The following is a 27,340-nucleotide window of genomic DNA, read 5'->3' as shown; positions in this document are numbered from 1 at the left end:
CAAGTGCCTTGTTGCACAATGCCCAAAATAGAACACAAAATTGTGAAAGGTCACGTTCTTTTCTTCCTTGTAAAAAATGGCACCTTTTGGGTGACTCAGTCAGTTAAGCGTCCAACTTTGGCTCAGGTCACAATCTCATGGGTTTGTGGGTTCGAGCCCTGAATCGGGCTCTGTGCTGACAGCTCAGAGCCTGAAACTTGCTCCGATTCTGTGTCTCCCTCTCTCTCTGTCCTTTCCCTGCTCATGCTCTGTGTCTCAAAAATAAATGAACATAAAAAATTTTTTTAAAAAAGCACCTTTCCCCCCTAACATCCAAGTGCTCAACATGTCACTTTCTAAAAAAATTTTTAATGTTTATTCCTTTTTGAGAGAGAGAGAGAGAGAGAGAGAGAGAGAGAGAGAGAGAGAGAGAGAGAGAATGAGCGGGAGAGGGTCAGAGAGCGAGGGAGACACAGAATCTGAAGCAGGATCCAAGCTCAGAGCTGTTAGCACAGAGCCCGACATGGGGCTCGAACCCACGGACCAAGAGATTATGACCTGACCCAAAGTTGGACGCTTAACTGCCTGAGTCACCCAGGCGCCCCTCAACATGCCATTTTTTAACTGCCCTCCATTTTTAAAAGCTTCCTCACTTACTGACACAGTTCTGACACAGTTATTGCTGGTACTAGAATCTGAGATGGAAATTTTCCTGGAGGTGCACACAAGTCGTAACTGAAGAAATGACCCAAGTTGAGTGTCAAAGAGAGTGAACAAGCAGCTGCAGCCATGCCTTTGGCTCTGAGAGAATCCCTTCAATACACTTGGCTTTTCCGAGTGGATTGTCTGTGGGACCAACGGCACAAGGAGTTCAAGCCAACCATTAGCCTGGGAACCAAGCTGAGGACCCAGGTCTCATCAGTTAGGGTAAAGCTGGAGGCCTCAGGCCACACACAGTCACCTCTCAGTGCTTTTCCTCTGGCACCAAAGTGAAATGCTAACGCCAATCTGCCTCAAGAGATTCCTGGTGAGTGAGGCACAAATGGTAAGGGGGAGGCGTCAGATATGGTATTCAGATGAGATGTGAAGGGTGGTTTCTCTTATCCCACTAGTGTGGTGAGAAGAAATCTTACATGTCTGCCTTTAGGTCAGGAGGAAAGATAAGTAATACGATCCGACTTCCAGAAACAAATTAGCTTTCCCCTCCGGCATGTGGATTTGAGCTACCTGACCAGATGTCAAGGTTCTGAACTGAACGTGAATTCTGGACGACTGTTCCCCTGATATGGTGATGTTTCTCTCATGCAATGTCTTCTCCATCTTCCCTGGTGCCTGAAAACAATGAGCCCATAAGGAGTACCTTCCATGTACGTTCAAGCCTGTATTTCGACAACTCTCTGAAGTTTCCCAGAAAAGCCTGCCTTGACCAGAGGCAAGGAGATCATCTGCTTGTGACGGAGGCTCGGGGGCTCTTCACTTAATCATCTGTGTTTCTTCATCCGCATCAAAAAACTCCTCCTCTTCCTCACTCTCACTCCCTAAAGTGTTCTCCTTGTCTGAAGACTGAAATAGGAAAGGAGAGCAAGGACCAAATTATTATTTGCCATTCGACAGACAGATGCATTTTTATGACATCTATTTCCCCTAAGAATTGGCCCTAAAGTGTTCTAAGAAAGTAAATGAATCACAAGCCATCTTTATTTCTCTCAAAAAATCAACTGCTGGGGCGCCTGGGTGGCTCAGTCGGTTAAGCGTCCGACTTCAGCTCAGGTGGCGATCTCGCGGTCCGTGAGTTCGAGCCCCTCGTCGGGCTCTGGGCTGACAGCTCAGAGCCTGGAGCCTGCTTCCGATTCTGTGTCTCCCTCTCTCTCTGCCCCTCCTCCGTTCATGCTCTGTCTCTCTCTGTCTCAAAAATAAATAAACGTTAAAAAAAAAAAAAAAACTACCACCATACCTGTGGGGGATCCAAGGTCTGTAAAGATAACGCCTCCTCCCCCAGCCTCCGATATGAATACACCTGAAGGTCAGAAAATGTCTCTAGCAATGGGCTGTTAAGGGTTTCTGGCAATAATAAACTCAGGAGGCCCGAAGTCAGGCCGGTGGCTCCGAAGACAATGAAGGGTAAGGACCACTGCACATATTTCTGTGGGGGCAGAGAGTAGAACAAAAACCATACAAAAACTCAGTATTCGTTTCCCAGCGCATGACATCAGTAGTTTTATGACCGAGGAGCTGCCACATTTACTACCCAACTCACGCCTCCCCACTAGAATGTACTGTCAGCCACTTGTTCCCCAACGAGAGAGACCCTGGAAAATCACCGAGTGGTTGCTCGGCCACACAGAAGGGAGAGCGAGAACATAAAAAGGCAGCAGAGGTATGGGGATCAGAAGGAGTGGGGTGGGTACTGCTTTTGCTCCAGGTGACTCGCTTATAACACGGGGATCTCCACATACTTTTCACTTAGGAGACTCCCTAGATACTCGCTCCTGATGAACTTTGATGTTCTCAACCTTGGAATCGGCCAAACAATCCCACATACGCTCGCTCATTCATTTGGCACCGTAACCAGGAAGACAGGGGTTAAGGGTGTAAACACCCCGAAAAGAAAAAGAGAAGCCTGAAAAACCTAGCACACCCGTGTGGTTTGGAAACTACCTGAACCGAACACGGTAATTCAAGCATTGCTTCAGAGATCCAAAAGACATTCTCGGGAATATTTACATAGTTTCTTTAAACACAAACAGGTTCGGGGCACCCAGGTGGCTCAGTCGGTTAAGCGTCCGACTTCGGCTCAGGTCATGATCTTGTGGTCTGTGGGTTCGAGCCCCGCGTCGGGCTCTGTGCTGGCAGCTCGGAGCCTGGAGCCTGCTTCGGATTCTGTGTCTCCCTCTCTCTCTACCCCTCCCTCACGTGTGCTCTGTCTCTGTCTCTCAAAAATGAATAAATGTTAAAAAAAAATTTTAGGCACACACAGGTTCAAAGATAACACAGAAAACTATCTTTGGGATGCTGCTCTGGGCCTTTCTGAGCTGATTTTAACATTCTTAAATTCCCGCACAAGAATGGTATTATCATCTTCTCATTTGGGCTTCCAAACTCTGTGGATGAGACCACTACTAGTTAGGATCTCCTCTCGGATTTAATAAGTTCCTGATTTTTGAGAAGTAAAGAGATGATGGAGATGATCGAGAAGAGGGCAGGGGGGAATGGAGGCGATGGGGAGCGGGGAGGGGAGAATCTCACCTCTGCCACCCACACGGAAACACACGTCCAACACTGTGGGTGTGTTGCTGAATCAAGGGAGACACAACACTTTGATCTCTTCTCAACTGAGCAGGGATCAGTAGAGACAGAGTGCTGGGTTTTCTAACGTTCTAGGAGGGCCATCCAAAGTCGGAGATCTTTAGAGACAAACACCTGATGTCAGACACATTTTGCAGAATGGAGCAAATCCGTATGAGAGGATGGTCTTGTAATGTAAAATTAAGCATGAAACACGGAAAGAGATACTCATGAGAAGGAAGTGAACTCAGAAAAAGAAAGAAAGGAAAGGCTTTTCCAAGACATCCTCCTGTACTAGTGAGACAGGGAAACCAAAGGGACCCTGGGAGAGAGAAAGCTGTTTCATGGCTTTGCTGCTTTACCTGTTTCTAGTCTTCCTAGGACCTGTACCCTCACCCCACTTTACACATGCCTTGTAATGTAAACAGCATATGTCCTTGTAAGGGACAAGGAGTTAATGATTTCTCTACAACAGATAACATCTAAGGAAGGGGCAAGTGAGAATGACCAGAGGAAGCTATCGCACGCGTATTCCAGACCCCTGCGGTAGACAGTTCATGGCCAAGATCCCCTGGCTCCAAGGTGTAACACCTGGCCCCTCATCCTTGATCCAACCGGTTCCTGGCTGCCTGAGAGGACACGTACCCCCAGAGCCCCGTCCTCAAGAAAAACCCTGACCCTGAACAACGACGAGACTCTCTCCTTTCCTTTCTGAGTCTCTCGGACACTCACTCTGTGTGTACCTGCTCTCTCTGTATCTTCAGTAAATGCTGCTTTCACCTCCTGCTGGCTCGTGTTGGACTTCTATCCTGCATGAAGGCAAGGGCCCTCTGGGCTGGTCCTGCGGGAACCCCGCTGGGTCCGTGGACCTGGCCTGCCAGCATTGCTAAGAAGTGCTAAGAAAAGTTGCCTGAGTGACAAACAGCTATCCGCACACCCAATCTTGTCAGCCTTTGCCGAGTCCTGGCTGGCAAGGCCACAGGTCAGACCAAGCACAGACATGCGTAGGGCTCCACGGATTCTGTCACAGAACCTGAACATGTCAAGTTCAGGAAGGATCTTCAGAACTGCCATTTAGTCTATCTTTTGACCATGAACTTTAGAAAATGCTAGAAACTCTTAATAGACACACTGCTAGGCATATTTCCTCTTCTAATTTTCTTTTTAAGAAATTTTTTCACGGTTATTTATTTTTGAGAGAGAGAGAGACAGAGTGCGAGTGGGGGAGGGGCGGGAAGCGAGGGAGACAGACTGTGAAGTGGGTTCCAGGCTCAGAGCTGTCAGCACAGAGCCCGACACAGGACTCGAACTCACGAACCGTGAGATCGTGACCCGAACCGAAGTCGGACGCTTAGCCGACTGAGCCCCCCAGGCACCCCTAGTTTTATTATTCTAAGTGGTGTGCCATCGGGCAAGTTAATCTGCTTCTGCTGCATTTCTCATCTTTATTAGAGGGTAACGATAATGCTGCCTCACACGGTGGCTGTGAATAGTACTTGAGACGATGTGTGCTGAAGTGCTCAGCACAGAGCCCAGTCCACAGCCGAAGCTTAAAAAATATTCGCTAAGTGACTAACCTACGAATGGAGACGGGAAGGGGCAAGCTGGCATTAGCTAACCCTCCAGTAAATACAGAGAAGCAAACAGTCAGAGCCTCTGGTACGAGTCCATCTGCCCCGAGGGATCCGTCACCTAAAAGGGTCCTTAATCTAGAAGGTACAAGGTTCACACTTGGGTCAGGCTGATCGTAAGTGGCAACTGCTCCTTACCCCTTTCTACTCAAAAGCATAAGCATTTCCAAAGCAGAGGATCGAGAAAAACAAAACTAGGAGGTACAAACCAACCAGTGAGGGGACGAAGGGAGCAATAATCCCACCAACTCGGGAGAACATAGAACAGGTTCCAAGCCCAACATTCCTGAAAGGAATACAAAAAGGGGGGAAAGTCAGTAAGTTCTGGGTGGGGGGTAGAATTTAAAGATGCCATGGCTTAGTGGACCTATAATCATGAATCACACAGTGGAGGAGGCACAGGCTCCTGTAGAGCAGTGCTGCCTACCGGAACATTCCGAGATGCTGGAAATGTTCTATAATTGCGCTGTCCAGTATGGAAGCTGCTAGATGCCTGTGGCTATGAGCACTTGAAATGTGGCTAGTGAGAATGAGGAACTGGATTTTTTTTTAATGTTTATTTTTGAGAGAGAGAGAGACAGAGTGCGAGCAGGAATGGGGCAGAGAGAGAGGGAAACACAGAATCTGAAGCAGGCTCCAGGCTCTGAGCTGTCAGCACGGAGCTTGATGTGGGGCTCACACTCATGAGCCATGAGATCATGACCTGAGCTGAAGTCGGATGCTTAACTGACTGGGCCACCCAGGCACCCCGAGGAACTGGATTTTTAATTTATTTCACTGTAACTGATTTAAATTTAAATAGCCACATGAGGCTAGTAACTACCATACTGGACAGTGCAGTTACTATAGAGAATAGTATAGAAATGACCATGTGAATATTTCTTGCCAAATGTTCTCATGGGTTTTGTGTCAAATGTTCTCATGGCTATGAATTAATATAGCCATGAAGACCCAGGGCTTTATGATCTGAGAAGTTTGCCCATTTAGTTAAAGTCAACTAACTGGCGATTAAAGGGTCAGGCATATAAATAGGAACGAGGAACATTATGTTTGTGAGGAGTACGGACATGCAAACGGGGGTAGGGCATGGGAACGAGGGAACAGGCAAGGTGGCCATCCACCGCTCCCCCCACCCACCCATATCCGCTCTCCAGAGTGTCCCAGTTTGGACAAAATGATCATCCTAGTTTCATAGCCAGCAGGCAGAGAAAACAGGTCAGAGGAATAATTAGGAAATGACTAGTCAATCACATGCAGTCTGGGAAAAACTGGAAGAAAAGGGAGCTGATATTAATAGGCAGAAAGAACCAGGAAGTCTGATGGATGTGGGAAACACTTGGAACGCTCCTCAGAAGGACTGGGGAAGGGCTGACCTAGGGAATACCCGCTGGGTTCACAGAGGCAATTCTGAGAAGAATAAGCTGGGTCCCTGCCCTTCAAATTTGGGTTTAATTTTTTGTTTTCAGACTTCTTTTAGAAGGGGAAACTTCAGATCAAATATGTTGTTTTTCATATAAGCATGTCCTACTTGTTAGAAACCACACTTAACAATCAATACGTAAACCTCCTGTTCACTTATTACTATATGGAAATATCTTTTTTTAAGTTTATTTATTTTAAGAGAAAGAGAGAAGAACAAAGAGACAGAGAGAGAGAGGGTGCGAGCAAGGGAGGGGCAGAGAGAGAATCCCAAGCAGCTCTGCACTGTCAGCATGGAGCCCGACATGGGGCTCAAACCCATGAACTGTGAGAGCATGACTGAGTGGGAATCAAGAGCCGGACGCTCAACCAACTGAGCCACCCAGGTGCCCCTGGAATTATCTTTTTACAGATGTGTATATTTTGTGTTAAAATGTAGGTTCTGAGAGAACACGGACCCAGTCCTCTTGTCCGTCTGTGCCTGACAGAGGCTGGGTGACTGAATCAATCAAGTCCACTGAAATAAAAATGGCAACCGAGCCCCATTTGGGTGATGGGATGTGCTTTGCGTAGAGTACTTCTCTCACGATTTACACAAGGGAGTTCGGCCCAAAACACAGCTCCGCCTTCCCCAGCCAACCGGGCAAAGTGTGGTCTACACAGACAGCTTCTGGGCTTGCAGCTGCTCGCTGACTTGTTGCTGGCCCCCACTCACTGTGCTCCCGGTGGAATGAGAACCACACCTCTGTTGCTGTGAGCATCTACAGCGAAACATGCGGGATGTGTGAGGCATACCTGATGACTGTGGGGTACAGCTCAGACGTGTAGATGTAGACCACGTTAAAGGCAGCACTGATCGTCAGCTTCCCGAGCAGAGACAAGGAATGGCTGTTCACCACTGCAAACACACCCGTGTCTGAGGAGGACAAGGGTTAACATTTGTGAGGTCCTTCTGGGAGAAAAATTCCTTTAAATGACACAATTATGAACTAAGCCAGAGGCATTAATATGGATCTCAAACAGTGAGGAGGTGGTAAAACTGAATACACACTCAGAAGGTTTAGTAAGCACACACAACACACACACACACACACACACACACACCACACACACGAATCTTCTCAGCGTCTTGGCTATCCCTGTGAAGTCGTCCATAATGGCGGTCATCATGGGCGACTGAACTTGCTCACTCCTCAATGGCAGAGCTCTTGGAATACTTCTTTACTAAAAGCAGGCTTCGTGGGGATCATTAAGTCTCATCCACCACGGGGGCTACTCGCCTCTCCTTCCCAGCCTTGTTCAACAACCAGCTCACTGCACTCTGACTTCTAATAACATCCTCTGCTGAAAGTCCTACTCTTAAAGGTCAACGGTGAAGTCCTAATCACCAAAGTAATTGCCTCTCATTGCCCCTGACATTTCTGCCAAATGGAACACACCTGTCCCCTTCCTTGGGACAGCCTGCAGGACTCATAGAAACCACTCCACCCTTAAATAACTCAAAAGCAATATGCTTTCCTCCCTTTGACCTCCACTGTCCCTATGTCCTGATCCATTAAATGGCATGCTTCAGACACGCTTCTGCAGTTGCTTACTTTTCCATCTTGCCTGCCCCAAATATTTCAAGTTACTTCAGCCTAAGGCTGGTATCTGGTTGTATCTGTGCCCCTCACGGCAATACCGTCTTCCACAGTACAATACTCAGCAGTGCCCACTGCATATCTGTGGAACAACGAAGTAGAAGGACTACAATAGGAATTAATTTAGTGAGAAGAATCTGTGCTCAGGTTCTTTCAACTTCTAAGGAGGGGGTTATTTAAACATGCCATCCTAAAGTATGCTTCGCCTTCCTTGCTTGACTATGAAATAAATCCTCATCTACTTTAAAGACGGCATCCTGAACACAGTGGCCCAGGCATTGCCAAACCCGACCATCTGGGGCTTTCTCCTCTTCTGCCAGGCTATTTGGAAGAACATGCTAGCTCTCTTAAGGACTGAATATATTATTTTAGGCCATGAGGTGCTTCTGGAAAAAGAACTATGCCGTTCAGCATTTTCCCCGAGAAATACGTCTGCACTTGAGATCAACAATCTCATCGATTAAACCAATAATAAGGGCAATTCTTCAATTATTTTCCAGAAAACTTAGCATGTCAAGAAAAGGTATTCAGTGGCCTTGAAGCCAACAGAAATGTGCACATTTGCTTTACTGCAAATGATCTCTGGGACTGTTTTCAATCCATACAGGATGGTGTCTTTCGGAACTGTATAGTGACACTCTAACATCTTTAACAACAGGTTAGGGGATTACCATCCTGAAAATTGAATTCTTTTTTTTTATTAAATTTTTTTTAATGTTTATTTATTTTTGAGACAGAGAGAGACAGAGCATGAACGGAGGAGGGGCAGAGAGAGGGAGACACAGAATCCGAAGCAGGCTCCAGGCTCCGAGCTGTCAGCCCAGAGCCCGACGCAGGGCTTGAACTCACAGACCGCGAGATCGTGACCTGAGCTGAAGTCGGACACTTAACTGACTGAGCCACCCAGGCGCCCCTGAAAATTGAATTCTAATGGCACACCATGGAAGACTTTTATCTACTCACCCGCAGGATCCAAAGCTGGAAGAAGTCTTTTGCATGAAGCTCAGGACATTTCCAGCTGTAACCCATTTGTGGAGCCTGGCTCCAGCCGCACACCCACAGAGTGCTTGCAGAAGCCCAACACCTCATCAGATGCTTGAAACTTCTCTTGTACATCCCTGCCAATGGAGTCTGCAGTCACCACTTGAATCTGGGGAGAATTCACTTTCACCCAAGGAAGCACATGTCAATTTCAGACAGCTCTGTTTATTAGAAAATTCCTTACCTAATGAAGGGTTGGTATCTGAAATCTATAAAGAACTTATGAAACTCAACACCCAAAAACCAAATAATCCAGTGAAGAAATGGACAGAAGACCTGAACAGACACTTCTCCCAAGAAGACATCCAGATGGCTAACAGACATGAAGAGATGCTCAACGTCACTCACCATCAGGGAAATACAAATCAAAACCACAATGAGATACCACCTCACACCTGTCAGAATGGCTAACATGAACAACTCAGGCAACAACAGATGTTGGTGAGGATGTGGAGAAAGAGGATCTCTTTTGCACTGTTGGTGGGAATGCAAACTTGTGCAGCCACTCTGGAAACCAGTATGGAGGGTCCTCAAAAAATTAAAAATAGAACTACCCTATGATCCAACGATTGCACTACTAGGTATTTATCCAAAGAATACAAAAATGCTGATTCAAAGGGGCGCATGCACCCCAACTTTTATAGCAGTGCTATCAACAATAGTCAAATTATGGAAAGAGCCCAAATGTCCACTGACTGAAGAATGGATACAGAAGATGTGGTTTATATATATATAATGGAATACTACTTAGCGATGAAAAAGAATGGAATCTTGCCATTTACAACAATGTGGATAGAACTAGAGTGTATTATGCTAAGGAAAATAAGTCAGATAAAGACAGATATCACATGATTTCACTCATATGTGGAATTTGAGAAACTCAACAGAAGAACATAGGGGAAGGGAAGGAAAAATAAGATAAAAACAGAGAAGGAGGCAAACCTTAAGAGACCCTTAAATACAAATTTACCCAAGGGATACAGGAGTGCTGATGCACAGGGGCAATTGTACCCCAATTTTTATACAGCACTTTCAACAATAGCCAAGTTATGGAAAGAGCCTAAATGTCCATCAACTGATGAATGGATAAAGAAGATGTAGTTTATATATATAATGGAATACTACTTGGCAATGAGAAAGAATGAAATATGACCTTTTGTAGCAATGTGGATGGAACTGGAGAGTGTGATGCTAAGTGAGATAAGTCATACAGAGAAAGACAGGTACCATATGTTTTCACTCTTATGTGGATCCTGAGAAACTTAACAGAAGACCATGGGGGAGGGGAAGGGGAAAAAAAAGTTAGAAAGGGAGGGAGGCAAACCATAAGAGACTCTTAAAAACTAAAAATAAACTGAGGGTTGATGGGGGGTGAGAGGGAGGGGAAAGTGGGTGATGGGCATTGAAGAGGACACCTGTTGGGATGAGCACTGGGTGTTGTATGGAAACCAATTTGACAATAAATTTCATATTTAAAAAAAAAAGAGAGAGAGAGAGAGATACCCTTAAATACAGAGAACAAACTGAGGGCTGCTGGAGGGGAGGTGGGTGGGGGATGGGTTAAATGGGTGATGGGCATTAAAGAGGGCACTTTTGGGGATGAGCACCGGGTGTCCTACGTAAGAGATGAATCACTGAGTTCTCTTCCTGATGCTAAGACTATACTGTATGTTAACTAACTTGAATTTAAATTTAAAAAAAGAAAATTATTTCTTATCTTTTTTTTAAAGTATATTTTTTTGTTTTAAGAGAGAGAGAGAGGGAGGAGCAGAGAGAGAGAGGGAGAGAGAATCCCAAGCAGGCTCCAGGCTGTCAGTGCAGAGCCCGGCATGGGGCTCAAACTCACAAATTGTGAGATCATGACCTGAGTCGAAATCAAGAGTCAGATGCTTAACTGACTGAGCCACGCAGGCACCCCTCTTATCCTTCTTGAGGCTCCTTTTTGGGGAGCTTCTAGACTCTTGGTCATCCTGAATCAATATTTAGTAGTGCTTTTTAGCCACTGGGCTAAATCCTTTGATTCTTGACCTTGATCTGAAAATAAAATCAAATATTACTGTCTATTACCAGTGAATATCCAAAGTAACTGCTTTGAAAAAAGAGTGATTTAAAAAGGAAAATTAAACTCAATTATCTTTGGGGGAAAAAAAGGTAATTCTTAAAACACGTGTATCCTTCAAAGCACTGAATTCAAGACGTTGTAAGTTTTTTCCAATGATGCAGTTATACGACCAATATTTTTGGGACTAGCTGTCTGGAAGTTTTCTTAGAGCCCATATGACGTCATCAGAACAAAAAGAATGTTTTACTCATATTTCACTGACCCCAAATAGTAAAAATTAAGCTTAATCGTCCACTTCATTCACTGGCTGAATACGGCAAATTTGGGATGGTTCGCATATATGTTAAAATTCTTTAAGACAGTGGTATGCCCTCTACTATGATACATAATTGCGGGCAAAAACCCACAATTCATTTGCTTCCCCTTTTTTAAAGGAAAATACCGTATATGCATAAAGATCTGTCACTACAGTTTTTTCTAAATTTCTAAGTTAGAAATTTCTAAAATTTCACATGAATGAAATGAGTCAGTTTGAGGACTTCTGTGTCTGGCTTCTTTTAGTTACCATTCATGCTTTTGACATTTATCCATGTTGTTGTATGTATCAGTAGGTCACAGTTCAATCCTTTTAATGTTTTGAGTAATATTTCACTGTATGAATATACCACAATTTGTCTATCCCTTCTTCAGCTGGTGGGTATTGGGCTCCTTCCAGTTTGGGGGCTATTATTAATAAACCTACTATGAACATTTGCATCAAAGTCTTTGTGCAAATCTGTGTTTCTGCTTCCCTTCAGAAAAGGTGAGTCATATGGCAAGCGTATATTTCCCTTTGAAATAAGCTGCTAATGTTTTTCAAAGTGTCGCTACCATTTTACATTTCTATCAGCAGTATATAAGAGTTCTGGTTCTCCTGTATCATGGTCAGTGTTTGATACGGTCAGCCTCTACGTTCTCTTATAGAAGTTGTATGGTTTTAGCCTTTGCATTTAAGTCTCTCGTCCATTTTGAGTTAATTACTGCATATGATGTGACATGCAAGTTGAAGTCAAATTTTTTGCACATGGATATCCAATTATTCCAGCACCAAGTGGTAAAAAGATTATCTTTTCCTCACTGAACTAACTTGTCATCGTTGCCAAAAATCAATTAACCAGATACATTTTTCTCTTTGTAACGTTATAATTGGATAAAACATTTTTAAAGGGTGATCAAAACCTCAGGCCCCTCAAAAAACAAAATAAAAGTCACCTGACCATATGCATGGGTTTACTTCATACTAAATTCTGTTCTATTATCTATATATCCATTCCTATCTGCCAATATCATACTGTCCTGATTCATGTAACTTTGTAGGAAGTTTTAAAATCAGGTAGGGTAAGTCTTCCAACTTTGTTTTTCTTGATAAAACTCAGTTTGGATATTCGAGGTCCTTTACATCTCTATAAAAATTTTGGTATTAATTTGTCGACATCTGTCCACAAAAAGAAGTCTGCTGGAAACTTTACTGGGATTGACCGTGCTGAAGACAGTGTGATTTGGGAAGAACGGACATCTTAAACAACATCTTTGGACCTTTAGTAGTATGGTAATCTCTTCATTTATTTTTATTATTATTATTACCACCAATTCATTTATGTAGTCTCTGCTTTGATTTCTCTCATCAACATTTTATATTTTATAGTTTTCTACAGGTCTGAAACATATTTTGTAAAACTTATCCCTAAATACATCATATTTTTAATTTATTATAAATGGTATTGTTTTCTTTCAATTTTATTTTTTCTAAGTTTGTTTATTGAATTAAGTAATCTCTATACCCAAAGTGGGACTCAAACTCACGACCCTGAGATCAAGAGTCGCATGCTCTACAAACTGAGCCAGCCAGGCACCCCTCTGTCATTTTAAATTGTTTGTTGCTAATAGATAGAAATAAAAGGGTGTCACATGACTCTGAAACTCATTAATTTTAGTGGATTTTAATATTTCCTAGGATTTTCTATGGAGACGACCATGTACCCTTGTGAATAAAGACAGTTTTACTTCTTCCTTTCTAATTTGGATCCCTTTAATTTCTCTTTATTGGCTTATCATATTCATTAGTAATTTCAGTACAATGTTCCATAGAAGTGATAAGAATGGACATCCTTGCCTTTGTCCTGATCTTAGGGAACAAGTACTTAGCTTTTCACCATTAAATGCGATGTTGGCTGTAGGTTTCCCCCAATGACCTTGATCAACTACTTCCAGTTGGTTGATGGTTTTTGTAATGAATGGATATTGAATTCTGACAAGTGCTTTTTCTACTTGTATTGAAATGATCATATGATTTTTTTTCTTTCAGCTTTTGAAGATGGTGAATAACACTGATTAGATTTTGAATGTCAAAATAACCCTGCACTGAGAGCATAAACCCTGCTTGGTCACGATGTATTACCCTTTTTGAGCATTGCTGGATTCAATTTGCTAATATTTAGTTGAGGATTTTTGTCATCGATATTGACCTGCAGTTTTCTTGCAAGGTCTTTGGTTTTATATCAGGATAATTGCTGGCCTCAAAAATGAGGTTGGGGGAGTATTCCTCCCTTCTGTATTTTCTGGAAGAATATACAGGATTAGTATTATTTCTTCCTGGAATTCTACCTGGAATTCTCTTACAGGAATGTTTTTACCTACAAATTAAATTTCTTTAATAGATAGAGGTCTATTCAGGTTATCTGCTTTTTTGAGTAGGATTTGGTAGTTTGTATCTTTGAAAGAATGGATCCATTTTGCCTAAGCTGGATTTACTGGCATAAAAATGTGTGCAATATTCCTTATAGATGCCAACAGGTTCTACGGGTTCCCCTCTTTCATTCTTGATATTGCTGATGTGTGTCTTCTCTCTTTGGCTGGAGGTTTACTGACTTTATATATCTCAACAACAAGCTTTTGGTTTCACTGATTTTTCTCTAGTATTTTCCAGTTTTTATTTCATTGATATTTGTTCTTATTAGTTCCTTTCTTCTCTTTGCATTGTGCTTAATTTGTCATTAAAAAATTTTTTTTAATGTTTATTTTTGAGAGAGAGAGTGCGAGCGGGGGAGGGGCAGAGAGAGAGGGAGACACAGAATCCGAAGCAGGCTCCAGGCTCTGAGCTGTCAGCAGGGACCATGAGATCATGACCTGAGCTGAATTCGGACGCTCAACCGACTGAGCCACCCAGGTGCTCCTGTCATTACTTTTTTTTTTATTATTTGCTTAAGAAAGAACCTTAGATCATTAATTTGAAAACTTTTCAACTAAATTTTTCTCTAAGCCCTGCTTTACTGCATCCCACAAACTTTGAAACATTATAATTTTTGTTTAATTAAAAATATTTTCTAATTTCCTTTGCAATTTCCTTTCTTCTTTGACCCGTTTTTACAAGAATGTCTTTTAAAATCCAAATATCTGAGGATTTCCCTAATATCTTCTGGTTACTGATTTTTAGCTTAATTCCATTCTCATCAAATAACTATTTTGGGGGAGCACCAGGGTGGCTCAGTCAGCTAAGTGTCTGACTGTTGATTTCAGCTCAGGTCATGATCTCATGGTTCATGAGTTCGAGCCCCACATCATGCTTTGTGCTGACAATGCAGAGCCTACTTGGGATTCTCTCTCTCTCTCTCTCTCTCTCTCTCTCTCTCTCTCTCTCTCCCTCTCTCTGCCCCTCCCCAATTTGTGTTTCCTCTCTCAAAAATTTTTTAAAAATAACTATTTTGGGAAGATTTCAATCCTTTTCAATTTTTGAAACTTGTTTTACGGCCCAAATGTGACCCTTCTCGGTAAACGTTCCATGCGCTTTTCAGATGGAATGCATATTCTGCTGTATTTGGGTACAGTGTTCGACAAATGGCAGTTAGGTCATGTTCAAGTCTCCATATCCTTCGGCATTTTCTGTCTGGTTTTTCTATCAGTGGTTGAGAGAGGGGTGGTGAAATATCCAACTATGATTTTGGATTTGTCTATTTATTCTTTCAGTTCTATCCAATTTTGCTTCCTGTATTCTGAATCTGTTATTAGATGCATACACAATCAGGACTATTACATCTTCTTGATGAACACGCTTTCTCATTACATGTTTATAGCTTTCATCAAATGAGGAAAGTATCTGACTGCCATTTCTGCAAATAATGTTTTCTTTACTTCCTCCTTCTTCGACTCCAATTACAAATACACGTTAGGCTTTGTGTTGCCCTATAACTCATTGATACCTTGTTAACTCTTCATTCAATTATTTTTCTCTGCTTCATTCTGCATGGTTTCTTTAGATATGTCTTTTTCACTGATCTTCTGTGGTTAATCTCATTCACTGGATTTGTTTTTCATATAACATATGCTTCATTTCTAGATGTCACACGATGTCTTTTTTTTTTTTATCCTTTATTTCTCTGTTCATGATGATCATGCTTTCCGCTATCTTCTTAAATGTGTGGAACATCTTGATAATAGCTGTTTTCAAGTTCTTGTCTCCTCATTCTATCATCTGGGTCATTTCTGGTTTTGTTTCTATTGATATGTTTCCTGGTTATAGGTGGTATTATCCTGCCTGGTAGTTTTGGCTGGATGCCATACACTGTGGATATGACGGTGCTGGATTTTACTGTCTTCCTTGACTGCTCTTTGTTCTGGGATGCTGTTACTTTGTTTTTCTTCTTTGTTTTTTGGGGGAGGCTTTTTTTGTGTGGAGGGGATGCTGTTACTTTGAATCATTTGATCCTTCTAAGATTTTTAAAGCACTTTGAGGACATGCAGAGAAGGTCTTAAGGTAGGGCTACTTTGACCCAGGAGGTCTCTACTCAATGCTGCACATCTGGCTGAAAAGAACACAAACTAGGCATGGCCTTGGATTCCAAGAATTATTCCAAATGCTGCTTCCTCGTGGTCCTCTCTCTGGCCTCAGTGGTTTCCTCAAACTCCTGAACATATCAGGAAGCAGCCTAAGACTCAGAGGCCCCTTCTGCAGATCTCTGGAGCTCATCCTCTGTGTATCTTACTCCTCTTCAGTCATTTTTCTAGCGAATTCTAGAAATCGTGGCCTCCCCAGGTTTTAATACTGTCTTCTCAGTTTAGTGCTGGGCTCCCTGTCCCTGCACCATGACTTGGACACCCTGGGTTAGGTCAGTCTTGGGGAGCACTTTGTTTCCTTCCCCTCGGGGATCACTGTCTTTCCTGGACAGCCTGCTGTCCAGTGTCTGAAAATCAGAGTTTTTTATATTTGTCTGGTTTTATGGCTATTTAACACAGGAGGATAGCTGGTCTCCATTCCTATCATGGTCCAAAGTTGAAGTCCCCATAGTGTTTTGCCGTGTCGATTCTCACATGGCACCTTCTGACTTTACTGTTGTTGCTTCTCTCTAATCACTCATCTTTCTCACCAGACTGTAAGCTCTTAGGGCCTAGGGACTAGGTCTTGTTTATGAATTGTGTCCTGTACATGGCCAGCACAAGAGAAGTCAAGTGAATAGAATGGGCAGATCAAGATAGATAAAAGAAATGAGATAGAGAGGTGCTCAGAGTGGAGCACCTTGAAATGTTTCAACTATGAAACTTGTTTATCTGGTCGTGTGCTGTGACTTCCTAGTATTCAGACTCTGGCAGGACCGTAACTGCCAGGAACCAACCTCCTTGCCAGTAAGAGCCCAGTGTCAGTCAGTCTGACAGTGCAGGTTCTTGAACCCTGGCCAATTCCCATCAGACCTATCTGCTGAAGAGTTAAGAACTGACTCTAATCAGGCAGCGTTAATTCTCTAAGACAAAAGTCTCACCATGTGCAATGAATACATTGGCTGTAAAACTCCAAGATGGCAAATCAGCATTCCCCCAAAGGCACTGATTTTAGAATCAGAAAGATCTGAAATCTGAATCCTAGGTGTGCTGCTTACCTGCTGTGCAAACCTAGGTAAGTTGCTTGACCTATCTGAACTTTAGCTTCCTTATAAAATGGGGGTAATACCTAATATCTTCTCTAGATGAAGACAACCCAGTATACAGTTAACCCTTAATAAATGATAGTATTGTAGGTTTAATTAGGATCCTTTAAGCAAAGATAGACGTCAGGTAAAATGCATTAGTAGCCACCTGGTAACACTACCCCCAGGCAGAACATTTACTTGGAGGCCACCCAACGTGCAAATATGCACTGGGCAGGACACTTTGCCTAATAATTATAAACCACAGGCCGAGGGACGCCAAACAATCTGTTTTCTAGCTTACTGGCTGTTTCTTCTAGGGGTGTGCCTGTCCGTCTCTCTGTCTGTGCCTCAGACACAGAGAACCACAATCGTACTCAGGTACTAAAAAACAGTTGGCAGGTACTGGGACACTTAAATTGGCTGGAAGAAGAGAGGGAATATATGTTTGGCGGGAAAAATTGAGGGGAAAATGGGTACAAAAAGTTCTGACGAGATGCTAATAAAATTTTTCAAACTACTAGGTGTCTTTCTTAATATATATTTATCAGAACTTCTGGAACAGACAGCTTAAGGCTGAGCACTTTGAAAACACTGAGATTTACAAGAGGGCCATCGAAATATTTTAAGAAGTAAACAGGAAAGGTTCAAAGAACGTTTAGAGAACAAATGTTTTCAGCTCAAAGAAGAAAAGGTTCAGGAATAGTTAAGATGACTCCTGGCAAACACAGGAAGGATTATGCAAAAGAAGGGGGTGGCCACCTGTCCTCTCGCCCTAGTGATGAATAAAATGAAAAGAAATGGACTCAGTTGTGACAGAAGAGGCCCACTCTAATGGCTATTAAAAATAGAAACAATTTTCTAAGGGACAGTGTGAGATTTTTTTTCCCCTGGAAATCTTCAAAAAATAGAGTAGACGTCCACTTTTCTGAGGATAAGAGAGGTACCATGTTGGTGAGGCGCTTTCCTGGGGTCTGAAAGATTCCGTTATGCTGTTTCTTATTCACAGTCCACCAAGGGGCACAATCAACAAAGGGCTTGAACTTTTCCTCTCTCTCTCTCTTTTTTAAATTTGTTTAATGTTTATTTATTTTTGAGAGAGAGAGAGAGAGAGAGAGAGACAGCATGCAGCATGAGTGGGGAAGCGGCAGAGAGAGAGGGAGACACAGAATCTGAAGCAGGCTCCAGGCTCTGAGCTGTCAGCAGCACAGAGCCCTACACAGGGCTCACACCCACTAACTGTGAGATCATGACCTGAGCCAAAGTTGGACGCTTAACCGACTGAGCCACCCAGGCGCCCGCCCCACTGAGCTTTTTCTCTCAAAAGTGGGGTGGGTCTGGATGGAGACCACACACCTGCTTTCACTTGGGTTTCTGTAGAAAGGGCCCCGTGCAGAGTGTCAGGAGGGGGGGTTCCCTGGAGTGCACAGATAGGTGAGAGGGGGAAGGACATAAACTGGCCTGGCTGGCAGAAGTGTGAGAGGTGACAGGTGTGCTTAGAGCAACAAGGAAACATTTTTCTCTCCAAGGTGACAGATAGAACAATGGACTTTTAGAGATAGAAAGCAACTGAATTTCCAAGGTGTCTATGAAAAACAAAAGCTGAATCTAAAGCCACAATATGATGGTTTGAAACCACTACTGTCTGTCCCAGACCAACAGAACCGGGCGCTTAATTCTACGAGCCCACGGCAGGGCAGCAGCTGAGGACGGTCTCCCTTTCCCGGCACTAGCAAAGGTAACAGTTTCCTTAGACAATAAAAAACAAGCAAACTTACTCACTTCTCTAGTTTCTGCAATTCCATGAAAATCACTCTAAGGCTGGGTCAAATAACTGGGTCAAACCCACAGTCATGAACAAACTGCCCTCTGGATTCGAGGCACAGAACTTGAGGTGGCAACTGGCAGCATAGCAGGTGTCCTGGAGGGTTCCAGAACTAGAACACGAGGCTTTGGGGTCTGCAGTGGGGCACTGGTGCAACTGAAACTCGAGGAGAAGCAATGGCCAAAGGTGCATTTCATACGTGATTTGCTGTCAGGAAAGACATTCTCCAGCTGCCTTTCTAGTAGCTGTCAAACTCCAGTAGCTGTGAAACCGCCTCACAATGATTCCCACCTGAAGTAAAAGCTCCAGGATGGGGCCCCATTAAGATCCAAAAGCCCCCCAAACAGGGCTTTTGCTATACCGTATACCCCCAGCAGCACCGGGTTTGTTACGGCCTGCTCCTCATTGTTGAAAATGGGGCGCCTGGGTGGCTCAGTCGGTTAAACCTCCAACTTCAGCTCAGGTCATGATCTCACGGTTCATGAGTTCGAGCCCCGCGTCGGGCTCTGGGCTGACAGCTCGGAGCCTGGAGCCTGCTTCTGCTTCTGTGTCTCCCTCTCTCTGCCCCTCCCCAGCTTGTGCTCTGTCTCTCAAAAATAAATAAAATGTTAAAAAAAATTTTTTTTTTAAAAAAGAAAAGAAAAACACTACCCAAATCAGTTTTTTGATGTTTTAGCTAGTAAGCCTCACATGTGTTAGTGCAAGAAAAAAAAAAGGTTGAGAACCATCACTCTTATACACTTTCTATAAAGGGAAAGAAATCAGGATGCCAAAGGGACCCTTTTCTTGCAGCTATGTTTACACAGCCACAAATATATAAAAATGCCAAAGTTTCCTAAAGCTGTTTTGTTCACACTTTATATAAGAATGAGAAAATGTCAGGCATCACCAACCGTGAACACTACTCATATTGTTGCTGCTGTTATCAGGGTGCCCTGGGAGTATGGATGGAGGTGCTGAGGGTGCCGTTGAGAACCAGCGTCTCTGACCTCTGATCTGTGACTGGCTGGAACGGGGAGTGCAATCTGTAACCCTGGATGGAGTTTCTCTCTGCAGAACTACATGGTCCTCCCCATCAGCAAATAAGCAACTCTAATACCAGCGTTGCAGCCCAGACGCCCCAGATGGTGGCTTAATAGCCCACAAGAATTAATAGTGCACCTCTAAGCACATTATTCACCCAGAGAACAGTTTAGGCAACGGGCAAGATTCTGGCCCATTATGCTCCACACAATCGCTAAATAATATGCAATCACAGAAATGAAGCATGGCATATGGTAATCTCTCCACGATATTGGGATTCATTGTAATAAAAGCGCCGTTCAGAACCCTTATGTAGAAATCTGAAAGGCTTACCTTTCTTTTCTGGAAGGAACATCACAATAAGACAAGCCAGTCCTCCTAGGCACAGAAATGCTGCTAAGGTCCGCTTCCGGCCACACCTAAACAATGGAAAGAAATGACACATTTCTCTTGGGGATCTTGTAAACGCATCTGCGGCTTCTCCTGAACCTCCTTCCTGAAACGTCCCCAGTGGCATTATATACGTTCGTCTTTGATTAAGGAATGGGTGGCAAATGGGACTGACCAGGACATAGAATATGTGACCATCACAACGCAAAGAACTAGCTGGATGGCAGCATCAAACGACGTGTGCAGGAGAAGAACAGAATCGCTCTGTTCCTGAGGGTTCGCTCTGTTCCGGGTGGTTCTGACTGCTTTCTGTCGAGCATTTTACTTAGTCCTCAAAATAAACCTATAAGGCGTGTGCTGTGCCCTCCGTCTTCCAGAGAATGAAAATAAAACATAGAGAACGGAGTCTCCCAACTCACTTCCTTTCCTCGGTACTGAAATCTTGAGCACTTCAGATTTTATTTTATTTTATTTATTTAAAAAAAATTTTTTTTTTAACACTGATCCATTTTTGAGAGACAGAGAGACAGAGCATGAGCAGGGGAAGGGCAGAGAGAGAGGGAGACACAGAATCCGAAGCAGGCTCCAGGCTCTGAGCTGTCAGCACAGAGCCAGATATGTGGGGCTCGAACTCACGAACCGCGAGATCATGACCCAAGTCAGAAGCTTAACCGACTGAGCCACCCGGGCGCCCCAAGCACTTCAAATTTTCAACACTGTAAAACAAGCCCCTCTCTCTTAAAAATGCAAACTGAAAATAATTTCTTGTTAGTACATCAGAATCAAGTGAAATTTATGGCACGCTTTATGAAGGGAAATCATTTTCAAAGAAGAGCTTGAGGCTTGGGCGAAAGACACTGGCAGTGACAAGCCTCCCTTCACGAGGAGCCTATGACCCGCTAGGTCCCCTGCAGGACCTTTGGTAGCACCTGTAACTTTTCTGACAATTTTGCCAGGGAATTTTATAATCCCTAGTTTGAGGGTAAGTACAGCTTACTGAGCTTGTTAAAGCCGTAAAACTAACATGTGGCTAGGACCAGATTTGAATTCAGTGGCAGCGGCTGGGAGACAGGACAGGACGTGGGTCCCCAGGTCACACTGTGCTTCATGTAACACCGGTACTGAACGCCCTTCAGCGGACAGGCACCACGCTAGGCAGGCAGTGGGGAGGCAAAGCCACACAGGGAACTCCCGTGGATGGCACCCTTCTAAACCTTCAGTCGTCCTCAGAGGGGCGCATGGGCAGCTGTGACAGCATAGAGGAGGGGCATCTGGCACACCGGAGGGGTTGGGGACGGATTTCTGAATTTGCAGCCTGACTCTGCTCTTGGACCAGCACTGACCGCAAGCTTGGTCACTAACAGAGAGGTCGGCAGAGACAACTTGGACCGCCCCCAGAGAAAGGGTTCCACTGAACAGAATCCAAACTTGCCCTTTGGAAGGCACTAAGCATGCCATTCATGACAACATCACCAAGGAATGCTGTTTTGCTTTGAGTGATGGTTTCTAGGTAGTGGGACAAGGCACGATCCAGCAGATTCCTGGTTCGTACAGAATGGGGTTTTCGGTTGTCCTGGTCAGGAGCTCAGGAACAGAAGTGACCTCAGGAAACTGAGGAAAAGGTACTTTGTCAAAGAGTTTTGAAAGGGCCTTGTAAAACTGCCCACTGACAATGAGAAGCAAAAGGAGGGTGTATTCCTCCCCTCAACAAAGTCGAGTGGGTCTTAAGAGGGAAGAAAAGTCTTTCCAGGCCCTCCAGTTCTATGCCTTGTGAAGGAATGTGCACGTGACAGGGGCTGGGTCCATGGAGTTCTGTCTACACAGAGCCAATACTCCTATCTGTTGGGGCTAACATATGACACACAGGCTACTCAAAAACCTTCTGGTGGTAGTGCATTTGTATTGAACACCTACGTAAAAACTCACAAACATGAAAGCCAAGAAATGCCACCCTAAAAAATGAATTCTGACTGCATTTGGTCTGAGAATAAGTCACCATCGAGTGCTTAACAGATACTAGCTGTGGACAAAGACAAAAATCTTTAAGTATTTACGGATATAAGAGCATGTGTGTGTATGTATTCTACGTAGTCCGCTTCATACTCGTCTATACTCACCATTTTTGGTTAATCAAGTAGATGCAGATAGGGTAAGAAGGAATCTCTATGAGGCCAGACAGGGCCAGGTTGGCATAAATATTTCCGCCGAGATCACCTGCACTCAGAGTGAGGCCATAATACACCAAGCTGCACACGAACCTGCAGTTGGGGGTAAAAGACAAGAAGGACAACAGAACAAGTACATTAAGAATCTGCCGGGGTGGGGCGCCTGGGTGGCGCAGTCGGTTAAGCGTCCGACTTCAGCCAGGTCACGATCTCGCGGTCCGTGAGTTCGAGCCCCGCGTCGGGCTCTGGGCTGATGGCTCAGAGCCTGGAGCCTGTTTCCGATTCTGTGTCTCCTTCTCTCTCTGCCCCTCCCCCGTTCATGCTCTGTCTCTCTCTGTCCCAAAAATAAATAAAAAAAACGTTGAAAAAAGAAAAAAAAGAAAAAGAATCTGCCGGGGAAGATTCGATCACTGGTTCAGTGTAATGCCACGTGTCGTAAGCAGTAAGCTTGACATTCCCACTGACCTTCCTATCCCGATCGAAATTTTTACTAGGAAAAAATACAAACGTAAGGGGCCTTGGAAATTATCTGCGCTGCACTTGGATGCTATCTAAAGCAAATGAGTGGTCAGCTGCTAAAAGAGCAAACACGCTGACTTTCATCAAGCATATCTGCATTTAATAGAAGACAAGGACGATTCTTACTTTAATCCAGCAGTTACCGGAACCCTTGCCGTAGGTGACTGCTGGGTCAAAATGACTCTAGAGAAGAACTCCCGGGGGGAAAGCCAAGAGAGGATGGTGTTGAGAACATGCACTGAGAAGCGACTGGAGTCGGCGGTGGTGACCTGTATAGGCCAGAAATGACTGGCACTGCACCCCCCTGACCAGGTTCTTGACCCCGCCCGACATTCAGCAGGTGTATGTGCTGTAGACAACCAGACAGGAAAGGGAAGACCAGGGGACAGCAGAGGAAGGACGCTTTAAAAAGCCACTAGTTTATTTCTGCATGCCGTTACTGCAATACACAGGGAGAGCCTCCTGGGTGGCAGGCACTGAGCCAACCTCTCAAGGTCTGGGAACCGAGGAACCCAGGAGCTTTAGTGTTTATTTATTTTTGAGTGAGAGCGTGTACAAGCAGGGAATGGGCAGAGAGAGGGAGACAGAGGGTCCAAAGCGGGCTCCATGCTGACAGCAGAGCCCTGATTCTGGGCTCGAACTCAGGAACCACGAGATCATGACCTGTGCCGAAGCCGGACGCCCAACTGAGCCACTGAGGCGCCCCAAGCCCAGAGGCTTTAAATAAGCCAAGCAAAGTACCATCCTGAAGCCCCAGGTTGAGGATTTCTCAGACAGAGTGAAGGAAATAATACAAACTTGTGTGCCTAGGAAACTGCACTATTAAAAATAAAACAGAACAGAACATACAAAAATAAAACCCTGAAACTAGGCTTAGTAGTTGATGAATATGTTTCCTAACCATACGTTTCTATTAAATGTACTACAGGTTTTGGGAGCACATCAGTTTTTACATTTTGCAATTCACTTTGACAGGTGTTTATTCCGGGGACATTTCCATTTGCTTCCCTTTAATTTTCCTTAGAACAAATCCGATGAGCTGTGGCGTGATGAGATCAAAAAGGAAAGGGAAAGCCTTCTTTCCATCTCTGCCAAAACAGCAAAGTGGGCCAAGCGCCCTGGGCTATTAAGAAGGGGCTGCAGTGGACAGGAGACGTGTGGGGGATGGGAAGAGGGGACCCTGGAGCTCGACTGCTTGGTGGGTCATCCCTTCCTGTCAAATGAGCCAGGGGTGCCAGCTACTTCCCATTACCTCTCACTGGGCGAGCTGTCACTCGTGTTCTAAGGATGATGAGCAGTGTCAGAGCCAGGACATCATGAGTAAGGATGCAAGGGGTCACTGAGTTGTCTGTGTTCCCTGCCCCCCAGAGCCCTGTCTGTAAGCAGTAAGCTAAACAAATTTAAACCTAATTTAAACCTAATTTAAACCAAAGGGTTTAAATTAGGGTTTAAACCAAAGGGCGGGTCAAGAACCTGGTCAGGGGGGTGCAGTGCCAGTCATTTCTGGCCTATACAGGTCACCACCGCCGACTCCAGTCGCTTCTCAGTGCATGTTCTCAACACCATCCTCTCTTGGCTTTCCCCCCGGGAGTTCTTCTCTAGAGTCATTTTGGTTTAAATTAGGTTTAAATTTGTTTTCTAAAGTATTTTTAAAATCCTTTGTACCTGCAGTAGATACCCTCCTCTGACAGGTGTATCTATCAGTGTGTTCACTCTGCATTTAAAATAGAAATCCCAGGGGCGCCTGGGCGGCTCAGTCAGTTAAGCATCCGGCTTCGGTCATGATCTCGCGGTTGGTGGGTTCGAGCCCCGCGTCGGGCTCCGTGCTGACAGCTCAGAGCCTAGAGCCTGCTTCAGATTCTGTGCCCCCCACCCTGGGCTCTCTGCCCCTCCCCACTTGTATTCTCTCTCTCTCTCTCTCTCTCTCTGTCTCCCTCCCTCTCAAAAATAAACATGAAAAACTAATAATAATAAATAAATAAATAAAATAGATATCCCGGTGAAGCAATTCCCACCATGGAAACACACATACGTATTTAAACCCAGTTGTGATGGCAGCAAGTCAGGCTCAAATAAAGCCCAGTTCAGGACACACGAGGCATCTGGTGCCCTCTCGTGGGGAGGGAGAACGGGGAGAGCACGGGCAAGGAGGGCCTACAGTCCCAAGGCGGGCACTATGCTTGGGAGCTTCCTTAATGGCAAGTTGGTCATTGGGATGCATAATTACAGCTATTAAAATCATCTTGATCCTTTTTATGGGCCCAAGCAAACTTTAAAATGCTTGCATAATATTTAACGGTATATTTAGGGCATCAAAGAACTGTTGAAAAAGGAACCACTGTGGGGAGTAACCAGAAGAACAGATGTGAAACACAGAGGTGTGATTTTACTCCCGGGGAAGGGCTTTCTTCAACGACAGACCCACAGAAAAGAATTCGGAATTTTATGGCATCTTCAGAAAGAACAGCAGTATGTGGAATGACTCTGCTTCTGTTATGGCATATTTTAGCATTCGGAACCCAAGGGGAAGAGGTTTATTTGAGAAGAACTCCTGTGGCTGTGTAAGATATAAAATAAACGGGGACGGGGTGCCTGGGTGGCTCAGTCGGTTGAGCGTCCGACTTCAGCTCAGGTCATGATCTCACAGCTCATGGGTTCGAGCCCTGTGTCGGGCTCTGTGCTGACAGCTCAGAGCCTGGAGCCTGCTTTGGATTCTGTCTCTCTCTCTCTCTCTCTGCCCCTCCCCCACTCACACTCTGTCTCTCTCTCTCTGTCAAAAATAAATAAACATTAAAAAAAAATTTATAAAATAAACAGGGACGCTCTCCCTGGCTCCATGTCTACTTTGTTGGTTTGTTCATCTGTTTTTTATCCCCTGAAGGCCAGACTCCAGAAGTTAACATGCTTCCAAAGAACAAACAACCTTAAAACAAGAAGTAAATTATCCTCAAGAAGAAGGCAGAGGGTTTGACTGTCTATATGACATGCAAATGCTGAGTTTTACGGAGCCCTAAGCGCCAGCACATATTTTCTAAGTGTTTGCACTCGGCAGAACCTCAAATTAGTTGCTCCTGTGCTGGGTTGTCAGGTTTGGCTTTTAATGGTTCCCTTAATCTCCACGCCTCCAAGCTTGGGTCCCCCGGTGAACACTTATTATGCATCTGCGATATTCCAGCACTGTGCTGGGTCTGTGGGGAAGGTGGCAGTGGGTGTGACCTGACCACACAGGTGGCAGCCAGGGAGAATCACGATATGGAAACATATATTCACACCTTCTTGTTCTCAATCTGCTGTCCTTTACAGCTGTGTACCTAAGATCACTTTCATATAAAATTATTCTCCTTGGCGAGGCTGGGTGGCTCAGTCGGTTTAGCGGCGGACTTCAGCTCAGGTCATGATCTCATGGTTCGTGGGTTCGAGCCCCACATCAGGCTCTCTGCTGTCAGCGCAGCTCCTGCTTGGATCCTCTGTCTCCCGCTCTCTCTGCCCCTCCCCTCTCTCTCTCTGCCCATCCCCAGTTGGTGTGCTGTCTCTCAAAAATAAAGATTTAAAAAAATAATAAAAAAATAAAATAAAACAATTCTCCTGAATCCCCACATGAAAATGTAGGTCTCCGCACAGCCTTCAAGGCAAATACGCACCAACCACAGCACAGCAGTCCTTTTAGGCCAGTAAATATGATGCTCACACCCAATACTGGACCCAATAACATCGATGGCACCCTAGCAGAGGGTGCAGGCATACCGAGGAGATATTGCGGGTTACGTTCCAGAACACTGTAATAGCCATAAAGCGATGATCGCAGTAAAGCAAGTCAAATAAACTTTTTTGTTTCCCAGTGCGTATAAAAGTTATGTTGACACTATACTGTAGTCCACTACGTGTGCAAAAGCATTATGCCTAAAAAGCAATGCACCTACCTAATTAAAAATATTTTGTTGCTAAAAAATGCTAACCATCATCTGAGCTTTTAGCAGATCATCATGTTTCTGCCGGCGGAGGGTCCTGCCTCGATGTGGATGGCTGCTGACTGATCGAGGTGGTGGCCGCCGAAGGTTGGGTGGCTGTGGCTGTCATTCTTAAGACAGCAGTGAAGTCTGCCACCTTGATTGACTCTTTCTTTCACAAACAATTTCTCTACAGCATGTGATGCAATTTGACAGCATTTTGCCCACGGTAGAACTTCTGTCAAAATTGGAATCTAACTTCTCAAACCCTGCTGCTGCTTTATCAACTAAGTTTCTGGAGCATTCTAAATCCTTTGTCGTCATTTTGACAGTCCGCACAGCATCTTCACCAGGAGCAGATTCCATCTCAAGAAACCACTGTCTTTGCTCATCCATCACAAGCAGCTCCTCATCCGTTCAGGTTTGATCATGAGGTTGCAGCCATTCAGTCCCATCTTCAGGCTCCGCTTCTAATTCTAGT

General features: G+C 44.4%; 1 protein-coding gene across 4 annotated transcripts in view; it reads right to left on the bottom strand.

Moving 5' to 3' along the window:
• Positions 1 to 398: 398 nt before the first annotated feature.
• SLC22A15 (solute carrier family 22 member 15) overlaps positions 399 to 27,340 on the bottom strand; it is a 79,830-nt gene continuing 52,888 nt past the window's right edge. For 2 of the 4 annotated variants that reach the window (XM_027060811.2, XM_053214647.1), the window contains 6 exons: positions 22,346 to 22,486; positions 20,172 to 20,257; positions 7,110 to 7,230; positions 5,109 to 5,181; positions 1,934 to 2,122; positions 399 to 1,542 (listed from right to left, as the gene is read on the bottom strand). In XM_027060811.2, the coding sequence (XP_026916612.1) occupies positions 1,453 to 1,542; positions 1,934 to 2,122; positions 5,109 to 5,181; positions 7,110 to 7,230; positions 20,172 to 20,257; positions 22,346 to 22,486 (700 nt within the window). In that variant the 3' untranslated portion in view covers positions 399 to 1,452. Of the gene's footprint in view, positions 1,543 to 1,933; positions 2,123 to 5,104; positions 5,182 to 7,109; positions 7,231 to 20,171; positions 20,258 to 22,345; positions 22,487 to 27,340 lie in introns of all 4 variants that reach the window. The other 2 variants (XR_003420525.2, XM_053214646.1) reach the window with 2 other exon arrangements.

The sequence above is a fragment of the Acinonyx jubatus genome, chromosome C1, assembly GCF_027475565.1.
Source record: "Acinonyx jubatus isolate Ajub_Pintada_27869175 chromosome C1, VMU_Ajub_asm_v1.0, whole genome shotgun sequence".
NCBI classification, from domain to species: domain Eukaryota; kingdom Metazoa; phylum Chordata; class Mammalia; order Carnivora; family Felidae; genus Acinonyx; species Acinonyx jubatus.
The sequence above is the reverse complement of the archived record's forward strand: the minus strand, read 5'-3'. Positions and strand labels throughout refer to the sequence as shown.